The sequence below is a fragment of the Pseudophryne corroboree genome, chromosome 3 (assembly GCF_028390025.1).
Source record: "Pseudophryne corroboree isolate aPseCor3 chromosome 3, aPseCor3.hap2, whole genome shotgun sequence".
Lineage (NCBI taxonomy): Eukaryota > Metazoa > Chordata > Amphibia > Anura > Myobatrachidae > Pseudophryne > Pseudophryne corroboree.
In genome coordinates, this window is record NC_086446.1 from 460,657,923 (window position 1) to 460,676,578 (window position 18,656).

The 18,656-nt window shown below is 45.0% G+C and overlaps 1 protein-coding gene across 1 annotated transcript in view; it reads left to right on the forward strand.

Moving 5' to 3' along the window:
- Positions 1 to 18,656, forward strand: part of GRIN2C (glutamate ionotropic receptor NMDA type subunit 2C) — a 73,547-nt gene that overhangs the window by 21,773 nt on the left and 33,118 nt on the right. Inside the window, exons 3-9 of the mRNA XM_063960677.1 lie at positions 3,469 to 4,055; positions 4,206 to 4,320; positions 4,399 to 4,610; positions 4,901 to 5,063; positions 5,262 to 5,415; positions 5,997 to 6,122; positions 7,548 to 7,777. Of these exons, the coding sequence (XP_063816747.1) occupies positions 3,469 to 4,055; positions 4,206 to 4,320; positions 4,399 to 4,610; positions 4,901 to 5,063; positions 5,262 to 5,415; positions 5,997 to 6,122; positions 7,548 to 7,777 (1,587 nt within the window). The remainder of the gene's footprint in view (positions 1 to 3,468; positions 4,056 to 4,205; positions 4,321 to 4,398; positions 4,611 to 4,900; positions 5,064 to 5,261; positions 5,416 to 5,996; positions 6,123 to 7,547; positions 7,778 to 18,656) is intronic.

An 18,656-nucleotide genomic window follows, 5' to 3' on the forward strand; every position in this document is an offset into this window, starting at 1 on the left:
TGTGTGTATAAGGTGTATATGAAACGTAAATGCATTCTGTGCTTAGATTTAGGTCCCATCACCATGATATCCCATTATGGTATGCAATTATTCCAAAATACGGAAAAATCCGATATCCAAAATTCCTCTGGTCCCAAGCATTTTGGATAAGGGATACTCAACCTGTAACAGGTTAAACACCAGTCTCCCCAAAAGTCCCAGCAGAGTCTCCAAAACTCATCAGAGGCAGTTTTGCCAGTTTAACACAGTTCCTACCAGGATCCTACCAGGTTCCTACCAGGATCTCAGGTAAATACTAGAGATGTGCACCGGAAATTTTTCGGGTTTTGGTTTTGGATTCGGTTCCGCGGCCGTGTTTTGGATTCGGACGCGTTTTAGCAAAACCTCCCTGAAAATTTTTTGTCGGATTCGGGTGTGTTTTTGATTTGGGTGTTTTTTTTCAAAAACAGGTTAAATCATAGAATTTGGGGGTCATTTTGATCCCATAGTATTATCAACCTCAATAACCATAATTTCCACTCATTTCCAGTCTATTCTGAACACCTCACACCTCACAATATTATTTTTAGTCCTAAAATTTGCACCGAGGTCGCTGGATGACTAAGCTAAGCGACCCAAGCGGCCGGCACAAAGACCTGGCCCATCTAGGAATGGCACTGCAGTGTCAGACAGGATGGCACTTAAAAAAAATTGTCCCCAAACAGCACATGATGCAAAGAAAAAAAAAGGTGCACCAAGGTCGCTGGATGGCTAAGCTAAGCGACCCAAGTGGCCGGCACAAACACCTGGCCCATCTAGGAGTGTCACTGCAGTGTCAGACAGGATGGCACTTAAAAAAAATTGTCCCCAAACAGCACATGATGCAAAGAAAAAAAGAGGTGCACCAAGGTTGCTGGATGGCTAAGCTAAGCGACCCAAGTGGCCGGCACAAACACCTGGCCCATCTAGGAGTGTCACTGCAGTGTCAGACAGGATGGCACTTTAAAAAATAGTCCCCAAACAGCACATGATGCAAAGAAAAAAAGAGGTGCACCAAAGTCGCTGGATGGCTAAGCTAAGCAACCCAAGTGGCCGGCCTCCCTCCACATTTTCTCCATCTTTTAATGTGTGAAATTATATGCCAGTAATATATCAATAGCAATGGCCTACTGTACCGTACTGATATATATATATATATATATATATATATAAAAGAAACACCCCCTGACGAAGTCCCATGACGAAACGCGTTGGGCGTGGCCAGCAGGACGTAATACGCGATACCCATCAACCGGAGTACCGGAGTGTGAGGTCAGCGTTGTGGAGTCCGTGGAGCTGGATGTTACAGTGACTGTGGAACCCGAGGAGCGGCGACGTTTACCAATGCTAGTAGTCCGGATGCTACACTGGTTTTCTTCATTGCACCGGTTACCCTATATTGAAATGTATGTGAGTTGAGAATTGTCAGTAAATTAGCTGTGAATTATTACTCACGATTGCGCCCTCCATTCTTTTTCTTTTTTACATGATTTGAGGAGTACGGTAGCTCCTGAGGAGGATTGCGGCAACATACATTTCGGACTTATATTGAAAGTTAAAGACTTTATTTCTCACTGCGCGGTTTTCTTTCTGTTTTTTATATATATATATATATATATATATATATATATATATATATAGCATATATATAGCAATATAGCAATGTTTCCACTGTGTGGAGGGTGCACTCACGCAAATGTACAAATTAGTCCATGCCTAAAAGTAGGAAATTTTTATTGTAGTCATCAAAAAAGGCTTGTTGCGACAACAAGGCTTTTTTGATGACTACAATAAAAATTTCCTACTTTTAGGCATGGACTAATTTGTACATTTACGTGAGTGCACCCTCCACACAGTGGAAACATTGCTATTTGAGTGGACCTATTGGGTCTATTGGGAGCACCCGCCACGTTGGAATTGATGAGATGAGAGTGCAGGACTTTTTTGGATATATATATATATATATATATATATATATACTGGTGGTCAGCAAAATTCTGCACTGTCCTCCTACTATATACTGTGCACAACTACAATGCAGCACAGATATGGATAGTATACTTGAAGACACAGAGGTAGAGCAATGGACTACTGTACTGCTATATATATATATACTGGTGGTCAGCAAAATTCTGCACTGTCCTCCTACTATATACTGCGCACAACTACAATGCAGCACAGATATGGATAGTATACTTGACGACACAGAGGTAGAGCAATGGACTACTGTACCGTACTGCTATATATATATATACTGGTGGTCAGCAAAATTCTGCACTGTCCTCCTACAATGCAGCACAGATATGGAGCGTTTTCAGGCAGAGAACGTAGATATTTGCAGCACACTGAGCACAGATATTTGCAGCACACTGAGCACAGATATTTGCAGCACAGTGAACACAGAAACTGAGAGAATGCAGCCACGTCCTCTCGCTATCATTTCCAAAGCACGAGTGAAAATTGCGGCGACGCGCGGCTCCTTATATAGAATACGAATCTCGCGAGAATACGACAGCGGGATGATGACGTTCGGGTGCACTCGGGTTAACCGAGCAAGGCGGGAAGATCTGAGGCTGCCTCGGAACCGTGTAAAATAGGTGAAGTTCGGAGGGGGTTCGGATCTCGAGGAACCGAACCCGCTCATCTCTAGTAAATACTGTAGCTACAGCGGATCTCAGATCAAAACTATAGCTACAGCAAACTCTTCAGTTTCCCAGCTGCAGAGCCACTGCACTTCACCAACATGGCAGGGTGCCAGCCCTACACCCCCGTCATCTGCAGCTTACATGGATATGGCAGCTGATCCTTCCCTCCCTGCCTCTCCCTCTTTCCTCCACCAGTGCCTTTCAGGATACCTGCTGCTTGGGCTCTGTTAGTAAAAAGAGCTCCTTCTGCCAAACACACACTACCCTTGGGAGATTCCAACACACAAGATTTGGAAAAATTGACTCACCCTTCCCCAGCAGCGGATCCCTTTTAAACCCACATTAAGGGTGTGTTCATTTCACAATGCCAGCAAAACAAAGGAAATCCCAGAGGAGCATGCTCGGAGATGTAGTCAAACTAGACAATAACTGCTGGGAAAAACATAAAGTCCCAGCACATTCTTTTACCAAGAGGAGAGACCACCCAGACTGGCGGGCTCCATTTTAGCACAATCAGGATAGTAACAAAAAGTCTCCCTCCTCAAAACCTAAACCCTCACAATCACAAACATGGACTCTGGATGCTCCACTGTGTCCAACATCACTTCGCATCTAACTCAGAATCAGGCCCCATGTGTATAGAGAATGCTATAGGAAAGTAAGATCATGGTACAAGCCATAATGATGATGATTGATGATGATGATAATAATAAAAAATAATAAAAATCATAGCTCCTGTGTTTGCATCAATGTAGTACATGCCACTAGGTGTTAAAACAAATAATTTTTTTTGTAATTTTCCCAGGAGCCAACGTCTTCTTTCCTTCAGATGGCAGCATCGTTAGAACAGCAGCTTGCTGTCATATTCAAGGTGCTGGAAGAATACGAGCTAGGTCCATTCTCTGTTATTACCAGTCATTACCCTGGACATCGACTTTTTCTCAAGACTGTACAAGCTCTGTGTGAGGCTATACAACCAGGTTGGGGCCCCCAGGATGAGCTGATACTAGAGCCAGGCACAGGCCCCCGTGGGACCCAGCGAGTGCTCAGACAAGTCTCTGCTCCAGTGCTTCTATTATTCTGCTCGAGAGAGGAGACTGAGGAACTTTTCTCTGTGGCTGGTGAAGCTGGACTCCTGGGGCCAGACCATATTTGGATTGTACCAAGCTTCACTATTGGCTCTCCAGAACGTCCTGCTAGCTTTTTCCCGGTGGGGCTGGTTAGCGTAGTGACCGATGGTTGGAGAAGGAGCCTACAGCAGAAGGTGCAGGATGGCATAGCAGTAATTACTGCAGCAGCTAAGAACTATTTACAGAAACATGGCGAGCTGCCCAATCCTGGAGGGACCTGTTTGGCACCAGTGCAAGTTCAAGGGAATGACACCCTGTATAGGTATGTGTCAAGGATATATAATTAGCAGTACTAAAATGCTTATATCTGCAACTCTTTTATATTATTTGTTTGTTTGTTTAATAAATGTTTAAGCGCCAGTTTAAAGCATTATATCACTGTGTTATCCTTCTGTTTGCTGCTGTCTAATAGGCATATGCTGAATATAATTTGGCGTGAGACAGATCTTTCCTTCAATACCAAGGGATTTCTACTAGATCCATCCATGCTGGTTATTACACTGACTCCAGAACGAGTATGGGAAGAGGTACATATCTTGACCTACTTCATTAGTAATCATAAGAAATCTCCACAGACAAGGAAAACAGTCTCTCTATCTCTCTAGGTTGGCAGGTGGGAGCATGGTATAATACGAATGAAGTACCCGGTTTGGCCACGGTATGGCACAGGTCATCAGCTTGTGACAGATACTCGTCACCTAACTGTGGCCACCCTAGAAGAGAGGCCTTTTGTTATTGTTGAGAGCACAGACCCAATGACGGGAGACTGTGTGCGGAACACAGTGCCTTGCCGCAAGCAGAGCAACCTGACCTTGAGGTATAGGGTGTGAGTCATGACTGGAAAGTGCTGATCTAATGGGGGGCAGGGCTATTGATACATCCTTGTTGATCTGATAATTACAGATGCAGTGGTGTAATGTTTTAATGGTAGAAATCTTTTCGTGAATGCCTAATATTTTATCCAGAATTTTCCAAGAAATTTTGAGTTAACTGAATCATCAAATTTGAGGCATTGTTGTTATATTCAACTTCAATAGCAATTTAAAGCTGTTCATCTCATTCTGTAAAACTTCCCCTATCCCAGAGTCCTTTTCTACTATCCCTTAGCAGTTCCGGTGAACCTTACTCCAAACTGTGCTGCAAAGGGTTCTGTATTGACATCTTGAAGAAGTTGGCACGTACTGTTAAGTTCTCCTACGATCTGTATTTGGTGACTAACGGAAAGCACGGGAAGATTGTACGAGGTGTGTGGAATGGAATGATTGGAGAGGTGAGCACATAACAGACAACTGTGTACAAAAACATATTAATTACACTACTGGTGCATTCTCCCAACATGCTATCGTTTTCTACTGTCCCTTTTATTTTCTCTCATATGTTCCCTCTAGAACTCATCCTTTTCCACCACTTGCCAGTGTTCTTTACACTCTCAACCTTTTTCCTCCTCTGTTTCTCCACTCCTGCTCAGGTTTATTACCAGCGTGCTCACCTTGCTATCGGGTCTCTCACTATAAATGAAGAGCGCTCAGAGATTGTGGATTTTTCTGTTCCCTTCGTAGAGACCGGAATCAGTGTCCTGGTGTCACGTAGCAATGGAACTGTGTCCCCTTCGGCTTTCCTGGGTGAGATCTGCAGAGTATCACTCCTGCATGTTTCACTGCAGAGCACCACTCCAGAATCCTTCTCCGTATTCCATAACCATCTGTCGTAGAAAATCATTCCATTCAAAATGTTGTGCAGTAATCTACATTTTTAAAAAGTTCTCAAACCCTTTAGTATAAAAGTCTCCTCCTGCAGTTTGTGATCTCTTTAAATGTTAATGAGAATTACATTATTCACTAGTCTAGATAAAACATGGTGGTTTTATACTGCTGGCTTTTTGGGGTTATATGAAAATGTCTGCAAACACCAGACTTAATTAAAGTGGCCCTAGGGATTGTTTTTTGTTCTCCGTCCACTAATTATGGAACCCTACCTAGTAATCTAGTTATTGGCCAACATTGGTCTTATCATGAGATCCAGAATGATTACGTTGTCATGAGGACTCCATGATGTTGGGCTCATAATGCTTCTTATTCATTTACTGATTTACTCACTGTACTTTTGCTGGGGTTCTCAGGATGAATGCACAATTGTTGTTAAGGTCATAATGATCACAATTTTGTTCTTGAACTCCTAATTACCACCTACATTTTCCGTACAGAGCCATATAGCCCAGCAGTCTGGATGATGATGTTTGTCATGTGTCTGTCTGTGGTAGCAGTGACCGTATTCATCTTCGAGTACTTGAGCCCCATGGGATATGACCAAGACCTAAACAATGGAAAACGTAAGAAAATAAGTTAAAGAAATTGTTGTGCCCTATAGAGGCTTTTAAATAGAGAAGTTGGACTCAAGGAGGAAGAGGGTAATAATAAATTTTGTCACTTTTGTGCACCATGTAAGGACTATCTTAGAAGTATGAAAGGGACAGTTATAGAGGGTGACAAAAGGATTGTAGGTTATTGGTACGCACAAGAGACAAGTCACATACAGTATGACATATGTGTGGATTTCAGCTATAGGGACGAGCTGATAGACGACAATGTGTAAATAGAGTTATGTTATCCTGGTAAAGAGCATATACAGCTCAGCTGAATAAGAATTGCAGGAATTGAATGCAAAGACTTGGAGTAATTATAGTGTGGAAAGGATGTAGAAACGCTGTTATACAGAACTGAATTTGCATCCTGTATGCCCTGACATGACAAGTTTTTGGAAAATATATGTATCTATACAGCAAGCACTAGGTAGGTTGGTAGGTTTCAGTGTGAAAAGAAGAATAACTTCAAGAAAACTGTTTTGTTTTGTCCTTGGCCTTTTAAGCATAAATCTGTGTATGACTGATATGAATATTTAAATTCAGACTTATTTGAATAGGGTCACCCAGCCTAATTTGAATAGTGTACTCCGTTGTTATGGCGGCTGTATGCGCTGCAAATATCACTGTCTAGAGATGAGTGATTGTATGGCTCAGTACAGTAATTACAGATTCGCTGTACCTAATGCTGTACAGGGTATATTTGTAATGGTAATGCTCAGTTGCTTATACTATGTATTCACTTTTACAGCATGTGTAATTTTTAACTATTTCATACATTTTCACTGCCCTCCACGATACCCAGCTCACTCTAGTGCATTTGTTTTTAAGATACTGTATACCTGTCTGCTTTTGGTTTAAATAAAAGGTGAAAACCCTGGATTATAATTGTTGCCTTATATGCAGAGTACATTCATTCAGGGGCAGATTTATTAAGCGCAGTGAAGTGATAAAGGACCAGCCAATCAGATCCTAGCTACCATGTCACAGGCTGGGTTTGAAAAGTGACAGTTAGGAGCTGACTGGCTGGTCCTTTATCACCTTCCAATTTATCACTTCACCGAGCTTAATAAATCTGCCCCTCATTTTGATATAGGAATATTTGTTTAATACCATAAATATGCAAATTACAGTAGTTTTATATAATTTAAAAAAATATTGTTGGTGGAAAATGAATACAAGTCGTAAATTAACTGAATGGGAGTCGGTATGGAGAACAGGTAAGAGACACGCAGTGTGATGAAATAAATTTGGTGGGAGCGCTGAAGGAACAAAGCATAAATCATTTTGAAGTGAATCTGAGGAAAGCAAGTGATGTGAGAAAAGTGATGTGGGATCAGTGAGAATGAAAGGCAGCTGCAGATAATATTTTTAACTTAATGTATTTCTCTTCAGGCTTAGGAGGTCCAAGTTTCACAGTGGGAAAATCCTTGTGGCTGCTCTGGGCACTGGTGTTTAATAACTCAGTTCCCATACAGAATCCTCGTGGTACTACCAGCAAGATCATGGTGTTGGTGTGGGCATTCTTTGCGGTTATTTTCCTGGCCAGTTATACAGCCAACCTTGCTGCTTTCATGATTCAGGAGCAATATATTGACACAGTGTCTGGCCTGAGCGACAGGAAGGTGAGCGTGGCCCCTCCGGCCTTGTACACTGCCAAAGTGCCACTGTGGACTTTACTTGCACATGTTATATGTCTCATGACACACATACATGTTCCTACATAAAGCAAATCACTGTATACACCAGTATAGATATACACAACTACATTGTCACTATTCATAGTGTGTTACTTTAATTAAAAAACAACAAACTTTGAAGGCCATAAACGTTATGTTCTGCAGTCCTGTCCCTCGCATGCCTGTGACTCTGTGACATGGGACATTAAGGGTAGCTTCTGTTTTGTTCACATAACGGGATGTGACATGATGAAACTGAGGATTGTTATAACCTGGTGTTGGCCCTGATTAGGACTAGGGATTAACTAAATCTAGATTTTAGAATTTGGCAAAAGATGCAGCTAATACCCGAACCAAACATCGGTCTGCTTTGCACAATAAAAGTAAACAGTCAGGGTCTAAATGATAAAATTGTATCATTTATTTTATCTGTGAAAATGTTCAGTATATGAAAATCTAGGTTTTTATTTTGCCAACTACGTAATGGGCCTAATTCAGAGATGGACGTAGATGCATGGTCGCTCTGCGCAGCCACATTCATCTGATATGCACACGCCGCAGTGCAGTTGCGCGGCCATACATATTGCAGCTGCATCCAGGAAGGATGCTGTCGCAGTGTGATTGACAGCGATGGCCGTCGGAGGGGCATCGTCGCAGTGTGGGGGCAGGGCTTACTGACCAGGGGCATGTCGGGAGCATTTTCGGGGCGGCTGCGTGACCTCACACACAGCTGCTTCAACAAAAAAGAAAAAAATGGCTGCTGACAACCTGACAGCGCAGCTAGGCTGCACTGCCAGGGGTCAATCTTAGATCCGATGCCTCCACAATCTAATTACGGACGCATCGGAGTGCGGACCAGAATGTGTGGAGTAGAACGCAGATCTGGCTGCGTATATCTCTGAATAACCCCCAAAATGTGTTTTCTATCTTTACAGTGTATCCAAAACCAAATCCTCCTAAAATCACTTAGCATTTAGCTGAATCATGGACCAAATCCAGGACATAATGCATATCATAAGACAGCTGGGCCTGTGAGTCAGCAATCACCTTGCACCACTGGTGACTACACCACTGGATCTAATCAACAGTTAAGTGATTGTGTGCTGATCTTAGAAAGCAAGCAATATTACAGTACAAAGGGGGTCATTCCGACCCGATTGCACGCTGCAGTTGTTCACAGCGGTGCGATCGAGTCTGAACTGCACATGCGCCGTGACCGCAATGCACAGGCGCGTTGCTGCCCGGCAACGGGAAACGCCGGGCAGAGTGGGACCTTTACGAAGAACATGATCGCAGTGGCGATCGCAAGGTGATTGACAGCAAGAAGGCGTTTCTGGGTGGCAACTGACCATTTTCTGGAGTGCCGTGGAAAACGCAGGCGTTTCCAGGCGTTTGCATGGCGGGTGTCTGCCGTCAATTTCAGGACCTGACAGGCTGAAGTGATCACAGTGGCTGAGTAAGTTCAGAGCTACTCAGAAATTGCACAAAAACTTTTTGCACAGCTCCGCTGCACAAGCGATCACACACTTGCTATGCTAAAATACACTCCCCCATAGGCGGCGACTATCTGATCGCACAGCTGCAAAAAACTGCTACCGTGCGATCAACTCTGAATGAGGGCCAAAGAGAACTAACAAGAATCACAAATCAGTCAATTAAAATGAAATTGCTTACATTTTATGTAGAGGTAAAAGGCAGTAGGGATTTTTGTTTGTTTTTTTGCCCATTACTTGCAGAGTCTCACAGAACCTGACATGCCAAGAGGGACTGTTTGGCGCAACTGTAGCAAAGATGTAGGGGGGGACATATGTATAATATACTGTAGCATGTATCTGCAACCGAACACACATGCATTTCATGGTTCTGGTTTTCAGTGTGTGACCTTCCAATACTATTTTTGATACATTTAAACTCATAACATCCAAACATGATCCCTTTTATTTTGACCGCATTGCTTTGTTGCAATTTCCTGACTAACTCCCCAGTGCATTCTGAGCGGAGATAAGTTGCTGTTGTTTAAAAACAAAACAAAAAAATCATGTCTTTAGGGCTCCAAATGTTTTGAAGTAATTTGCTCATGTCACTTGTGAAGGACACTCAGTCATTGCTCCTGCTGTGTGCTCACGTCTGCTGCTGAGATGAGAAGCTGCACAAACTGCAGGACCCTTCTACAGCTGTTGTGAGAGTATTTGGCACTGTTGGTCTATGGGTCCTCAGCCAAACATAATCAGGTCCACCTCCTGGGGATACTGCAGCAGCCCCCACTGAGTTACGAGGGGATCTCCAGTGCTGTCATTATTTGATCCTCTGACTTTAAGGTGTAAAAACTATATTTATTGGATCCCACTTGGTCACTGTTGCTGCCCGCACTAGACCACTTTTTATTTCTTTTTGCCACTGCTCCATATCTCCCCCTTCCATGCCGATTTGTTTGAGGGTATGGGTCGTTGGGTCGACTCAACTTAGGTCGACAGTCATTAAGCCGACCACTGAAGGTCGACATGGGCATTAGGTCCACATGTACTAGGTCGAAAAGGACATTAGGTCGACATGTACTAGGTCGACAGGTGAAAAGGTTAACATGAGTTTTTGGACTTTTTTTGGTGTTGTTTTCTTCATAAAGTGATGGGGAACCCCAATTGGTGCAGCGTGTCCCTTCACTTCGCTCGCCATGCTTCGGTCAAGGTGCCTCGCTGCGCTCGGCACAGGTTACCATTCCCAATTGTAGTCCACGTGGCTCGTCAAGTATGAAAATGTCCACAAAATGAAGGAAAAAAAAGTGAAAAACTCATGTCGACCTTTTGACCTGTCGACCTAATGACCATGTCGACCTATTGACCATGTCGACCTTCAGTGGTTGACCTAAGCTGTGTCGACCGAACGACTGTATCCCTTGTTGGAAATGCTTTATGTATAACTCTAGTGGGGGGGTCTTCAGTTTGCCGAATGCCGGGATCCCGGCGCACAGTATACCGGCGCCGGAATCCCGACACACGGCATACCGGCATATATTCTCCCTCGTGGGGGTCCACGACCCCCCTGGAGGGAGAATAAAATAGTGTGGCGCGCGTAGCACGCCACCGAGCCCGCAAGGGGCTCCTTTGCGCTCGCCACGGTGTCGGTATGCCGGCGGTCGGCCTCCCGGCGTCGGTATGCTGGTCGCCGGCATACCATACTACACCCCTCTAGTGATGCAGTGCACCTGAATATTAGTATGGCGTGTTTAAAATTATGTCAAATAATATAAATTACTCTGGTGGTCAAGTGTGAGGCAGTGACTAGCAGCCTTCCCGCTCCTGAGTGCTGGGTACACGAGATACAGTCCCACCGTAGCGGGAATACTACAGGTCCCCATAACTCCCTCACCCTGCAGAAGTAAATCAGTGAGAGGGGGCCTGCAGTATTTAGGCTGCTACAGCCTGATTTCCCAATCAAATTAATATTGATGGTACACTGCCCCCTGCGGGCCAAAGAGACACATATGAGCTAAAACATACTCGGTGACAGCTATTGATCTGGGTCATAAACACAGAGATACTTAACTTGGAATCAGCACCAGATTTCTGATGCCAAAGTCCTGGAAGTGGTTTGGACAGGAGATATAAGATTCTGTATATTACTAATTGCTGCTGTGCTGCAATTGTTATCAGTCCATATTGCGACAGTTTTTTTTTCATTTTTAAACTAAACTATACCCACTATGTACTAAAATTAACCCGAAGGGACATCCGCTGCTATTTCCACTGTTCCGGCAAGTTACATCCTGGGCTCACCGGAGGAGTCTTTCACATATTTGAAAGACCCCTCCTAAAGGTGCTCATACACTAGATGATATTATAAGCAATTTGGACATTTTCAACAGATCGGAACTACAAATCGTTCATAATAGTGCAGATCGTTTAGTGTCTGTGAACGATCACGATGCGCGGTCCCGCTGGTCGTAGCTTCTGATCTTTCCTGCTGCAGGGAAGAACTGAAGCTATAGCCAATGACAGCATGCTCCTGGATGTAGCCACTCCCAGAACTTAAGATATATCTTAAAGATATATCATGTGTATTGTACTATATAGTTTGCCCAGGACTGCCGGGGAGCTGCAGGGGGAGTTCACGGGAAATCATTAACGTGAAATTGTCATTTACAGGTCGTCCAGTGTATGGGCACTTTTATAGTTTGTGACGGGATCCAGTCTCTAGGTCGACAGTAACTAGATCGACACTATCTAGGTCGACCACTATTGGTCGACAGTAACTAGGTCGACATGGTCTCTAGGTCGACATATTCTAGGTCGACAGGTCAAAAGGTCGACATGCGTTTTTTGTAATTTTTTTCTTTTTTTGAACCTTTTCATACTTAACAATCCACGTGGACTACGATTGGAACGGTTATCTGGCAAAGTTGCCCAAAGTTCGCTCGCCATGCGAGGGGACACGGTGCACTAATTGGGGTTCCCGGTCACTGTATGAAGAAAACGAGACCATAAAAAACTCAAGTCGACCTTTTGACCTGTCGACCTAGAGACCCTGTCAACCTAGTTACTGTCGACCAATAGTGGTCGACCTAGACACTGTCGACCTAGTTCCTATCTACCTTCCATACCACACCCGTTTGTGACACTGCGCATGCACACAATGGTGGTCATTCCGAGTTGATCGCAGCAGCAATTTTGTTAGCAGTTGGGCAAAACCATGTGCACTGCAGGGGGGCAGATATAACATGTGCAGAGAGAGTTAGATTTGGGTGGGGTGTGTTCAAACTGGAATCTAGATTGCAGTGTAAGAATAAAGCAGCCAGTATTTACCCTGCACAGAAACAAAATAACCCACCCAAATCTAAGGGTGTGTACACACGGTGAGATATTTTCTTTCGATTTTGACTATATAGTCAAAATCGCAAGAAAAGTTAGTGCAGATCGCAAGGTGAAAGTCACCTTGCGATCCCGATGCGCGGTCCCGCCAGGTCAGCATCTTAAGAAAAGATAGACTGTGCAGGCAAGTCAATCCTTGCTAGATCGGTGTACTATCTAGTTCATCTCACATGTCAATTACATCTCACATAAGCCAAAATCTCACATAAGCCAAAATCGTAAGCACACATAGTCCATATCTCAAGAAAAGTTAGTCAAAATCGGTGGTGCTGGGCTCCGGGGAGTTAAGGGGAAATCGCAAAGTGAAAATCGGGCATAGCAAGGATCTCACCGTGTGTACACACCCTAACTCTCTCTGCACAAGTTATATCTGCCCCCCCTGCAGTGCACATGGTTTTGCCCAGTTGCTAACAAACTTACTGCTGCGATCAACTCAGAAATAATTACCCCCAATGTCAGTTACCAGAGCCAACGGAGGCTGCGGAAGCCTAATACGTACCATGATGTTATCCAGCTGGACCAAACTTTAAAAAAAAGCTATGTTTTTGGAGTTCAGTACATAGAGATCAGACTGTAGTCCCCATTGAGAATAATAGTCTGCAAAGCTGGTAAGATTTCTGTGAAGTCTTCTGCATTTGGCTATTAGCACATGACTGGGATATAGAAAATTATGCAGAAACAGCAGTCACGCGTAACACCTAAAAGCAGGCAGTTCCATACAGAGCCGGCCCTAACCAATATGATGCCCTAGGCAAGATAGGCATGCCGCATATCATTTTAATCAGCAGAAGCTACTGGTGCCCCTAAGCATACCAAATGCCCTAGGCCATGGGTTCCCAAACTGTGCGCCGCGGCTCCCTGGGGTGCCGCAGCGCTGTCACAGGGGAGCCGCACCATGAAGTTAGCCGGAAGATGGAAGGGGAGACTGTGTGCTGCAGGAGCGGCGGCCGGGCAGTGAGGAGTCAGCTGGGTTCCGGGGAGTGCTGGCGGCAGGGCAGAGCGGCCGTCCAGTGTGTGTAGTTAGCCGGGGGGGGGGGGGCGGAGGAAGTGCGGGGACAGGAGCGGCCATCTAGTATGTAATCAGCGGAGGGGGGGGCCGTCTGAAGCGGGAAGGAGAGGAGAGCGCGGCCGTCTCGTAAGTGATCAGCGGGGGAAAGCGCGGACGGCTTGAGCGGCTATCTAGTAATAAGACAAGTATTCAGCGGGGCGGGGGGGAGTGCGGGCGAAGTCAGCCGCGATGTGTAATCAGCTGGCGCCGGGGGAGGGGAGGGGGGGAGAGTGCGGGATGTCTGCGGCTAGTTCATCGGCTGCAGGGGGGGAATGTCACTGGTCACAGAGTCACCCGGCGGGGGGTGGGGGATGTTGTGCTCTCAGGTGCAGGGAGGGGGGGGGTAACCGATGACTGGAGTCACCCGGCAGGGAAGGGGTGGTGTTGTACGTGATGTGTTTGCGTGCACTGAGAACCTGTGAGTGTAATCAGTGGAGAATGCGGGTGCAAGCAGGCTGGAGTGGCCAAGTGGTGCGCTCAAGTGACCAAGGAGTCCGCTGGGCAAGGATCCTGACGGCTCATTGAAGTCCTGCCCGGCGTGACAGAGGAGCTGGCTGAAAAAGTGAGTAAAATATTAATATATGATACTGTGGGCGGGATGTACTAAGCGGAAAATGCGGTAAACTCCCTGTTTACCGCATTTTCCTAATGTACTAACCCCCGGCCGGCAGGACAGCGCAACGTCCATAGAAGCCTATGGGCTTCTCTCCGCTGCGCTGTGTGAGGGATCCGATCAGATCCCTCCCAGCATGCCCTGCGGCCGCCCCCGTCACCCCGCGCACTGCCTTCTGGGGCCGAATCCCGGAAGTCAGGCTGCCGCTGCGCATCGCGGAGGACAGCTCTTATCGGAAGAGCTGTCCTCCGCAATGCTGATCGCATATGTTAGTACATATGCGATCAACATCGTGGCGCAGGTCGGCGATGTACATTAGTACATCCCGCCCCTCATGTGAGATGCTGCATAGGGAAATCTATAGGAGGGAGGTGCCTGCTGTAAGTGACTTAAGGGGCCTACACACTCGGCGACCCGCCGCCGAGCTGCCCGACAGCCGATATGGCCATCAAACGACCCGGTGGCAGAGGGGGAGGTGACGGGGGGAGTGGAAGTTTCTTCACTCCCCCCGTCACCCGGCTCCATAGCCCTGCATGCTAATTTGGACGAGATTGTCCATATTGGCCTGCAGGTATGAGCGAGCCGGCACCAACGATGAACGAGCGCTGGGCCGCGCATCGTTCATCGGTGGTGCCTACACACTGAAAGATATGAACGAGTTCTCGTTCATTAATGAACGAGAACGTTCATATTGTTCAGTAAAATCTTTAAGTGTGTATGTAGGGCCCTTTATGTGACGACAAGCTGGTAAGCAGGTGGCGGGTGGGGGGCTGGTCTTGGTGCATGGATGCACAGGAGCCTTTTTAGATTGATTTATTTGACTGCAAAAAAACCTGTTATTTTATACAAAGCCTGTTTTTTTTTTTAAATGAATGCAGGTGCAGGTGACCAGTATCGCACTGCAAAAAGACATAGGGGGTCATTCCGAGTTGATCGCTAGCTGCATTAATTCGCTGTGCAGCGATGAGGCTAAAAAATGGCACTTCTGCGACCCAACTACTTTAAAAAAGGGACAGTTTGGTCAATATTTTGGCGTAAGGGTGCCTTGAAAAAGTCAGGGATACCCAAAGGGTGCCTTGGACTAAAAAAGTTTGGGAACCACTGCCCTAGGCATTTGCCTAGTTTGCCTATGCCTAAGGCCGGCTCTGGTTCCATAGGTTAGTGATAGCTAAGATTAGTCTCCACAAACTGGGGTCACAGTCGGTGAGCATCTGGTGTCTAAGTAGCATCAATAGTAGTTGTCTGTAACGGCATGTTACTGATGGTATGTGAAACCCCAGACAATCCAACAGGACAGCAAACCAAGCCCATCCTGCCATAAATTATTTACATATACTTAAACTAGGAAAATGTTTCCCCCTGTATGTGATGGTCCAGCTGCAACATGTATACTTTTTCAGAATTTCATTTACGTACATGTAGGGGTGCTTTAAGAGGGTATTTGAAGTATAATGCCACATAAGATTCACTACAGAAAAGTGATTTTAAAGGAAAAAAAAATATCACCCATCTGGATGTAGTCTTGGCTTTGTTTTGATGAGCAGATATTAAGCATTATCTCATGTCCCATTCTGCAGAGACTGCAGACAGTTCTCGATCAGCAATGGGTCATATATCCCAATGCATTGCCATGTGTCCTGTTCATACAGTACCTGTAACAGCATGCACTCTCTCAAACACTACAAAATCAGACATGTTACCTGTAATTTCAGGTAAGGATAATTCAATTGGAAATACGCTGGAAGACCATTGGGTATTGGGTGTAATGAGTCTGGATGGGTGTTATGTAATTGAAGTTTCATGAATAAAATGAAACAACTTTTCATTTTCAATATAAGTTGTAACCATGTTAGGTTGTCAGACCGTTCTGTCATAAATGATATTATTAAAAACATAAAACCTTTAGCATTAACCATTGTGTCCACATTAATTTAGAGCTGATTTAGAGATGGGCGCAGTACCACAGCCACTGTGTCTTTGTACGCAGCTGCTGTGCGATAATATGCTAATGCCACAGGTGGCTTCTGTGATCCGCTGCTGTATCCGAGGTCGGAGCACCAGATCATCCGTGTGAGCATCAGCCATCTGGGCATCCCTCCGGTTACTCAGGATAGCTGGAAAATTCACGCTGCAAAAGCCAGAGAAGCTGTGGCCAACACGCCCCCATTGTCTGCAACATTGCCTGTCGCTGCCATCAATCATGCTGCAGAGTTTGGGGCAACGCGAGCGACATCGCCGCCCCGATTCTACGTATGAGCAGATCTAAAAACACTGGAGATGTACGTAAACTTTGGTTCTGTGTTCACCTCTGAATTAGGTGCTAAGTAGTTGGAATGACTAGGGAACAAAGTAATGTGTCGGGCAAAAAAAATAAATCATGTTAGTGCGTGCAATATGCCATGTCAATTCACATAGTATCACCTTGTAGGTTTATAAAGGTGCACTGCACAATATGAACAGACCAGTCATTGGAGCCTCATTCACATTATTAGAAGAAGGATCGCCCACAGGGAGTCTGGGAACCCCAGAAGTATGTGGGCTTGCACACCATGGGGGTAATTCAGATCTGATTGCTAGGTAGCGATTTTTTCTGTCCTACGATCGGATAGTCGCGCCTACAGGGTGAGTGTATTTTAGCTGTGCATGTGTGCGAACGCATGTGTAGCAGAACTGCACAAACAGATTTTGTGCAGATTTTGTGCAGTCTCTGCGCAGCCCAGGACTTACTCAGCCGCTGCGATCACATCAGCTTGTTCGGGACCGGATTTGACGTCCGACACCTTCCTTTTAAACGCTTGGTCCCACCTGCGTTTTTCCAGACACTCCCTGAAAATGGTCAGTTGCCACCCACAAACGCCATCTTCCTGTAAATCTCCTTGCAAATGTCTGTGCAAATGGATCCTTCACACAAACCCGTCGCCATCTGTCGCGCCTGCGCATTGCGGTGCATACACATGCATAGTTCAGATCTGATCGCCCGCTGTGCGAAAATGCACAGCAACGATCAGATCTGAATTACCCCCCATGTCCGGATCTATAGCCTGGTTACCAACTCTCTTACATTATTAGGGAGAGTCCTGGAAAACTGGGAGATCTCTCTGACTCCCTGAGAGAGTGGCCATAGCTTCCAGAGATCCAGGATGACGAACGTGTGAAGAGAGGACAAACATTCATCTTACAAAGTAATCTATAAGTGTTAAACAGTCATCTGAATATAAAAGTATAGTATATACAACATATAAAATAAATAGAAAACTTGTAATACTATAAACATATGACCATTAAAATATATGTACTTTGAATTAAAACTACATGTCCCATCCATAAACTATGACACTAAAGAGGTTCAGAATTTCAGTGAAAATATTTTTAGGTATTTTTAGGTATTTTTAGATCCATTAGACAAAATAAGTAGCATATACTGTTCACATATCTAGAATTATACAGGTCTTTCTCACACACTTACAGATGACATATAAGCAGCTAGAATATTGCATAGCCATGGTATTCAAGTTAATATACAAGATAAACATAAATAATTCCATGTTGTTTTGCTGCAGGAGAGGGGGGCCCAAGATCAAAATTTGTCATGGGGTCCATAATTCTCATGGGCGGCCTTGACTAGGAGGAGTACACAAATCACGCAATCAGCTCCAATGCCTTATATGCAGCTCAATCACAGCAGTAATACAGAATTTATTAGGAGTTGCTTTTTTATATTACAGTAGTTTTCAGGTGCTAAATGCTATGGGGTAAATGTAGAAGCCTGCAAACTGCAGCCATCAACAGGTCTGTGCGAGTCTGCCTGATGTTTCAAACATTGGGCAGACTCGCACAGAACCCACCGATGCCTGCAGTTTGCAGGCTATTACAGAAAGGGGTCTATTTACTAAGCCTTGGATGGAGATAAAATGGACGGAGATAAAGTACCAACCAATCACCTTCTAACTGCCATGTCACAGGCTGTGTTTGAAAAATGACAGTTAGGAGCTGATTGGCTGGTACTTTATCTCAGTGCGTTTTATCTCCATCCATGGCTTAGTAAATATCCTCCCTAAGGGGTCTATTTACTAAGCAGTGATACGAGAGGAGAAGTGAGCCAGTGAGGAAGTTGCCCATGGCAACCAATCAGCACTGAAGGAACATCTATCATTTGCATACTATAAAATAATACAGAGCTGCTGATTGGTTGATGGGGCAACTTCTCCACTGGCTCACTTCTCCGCTCTTATCACTGCTTAGTAAATGTCCCCCTTAGTTCTATACGTTTACATTGTCTACTGATACTGTACATGCTGT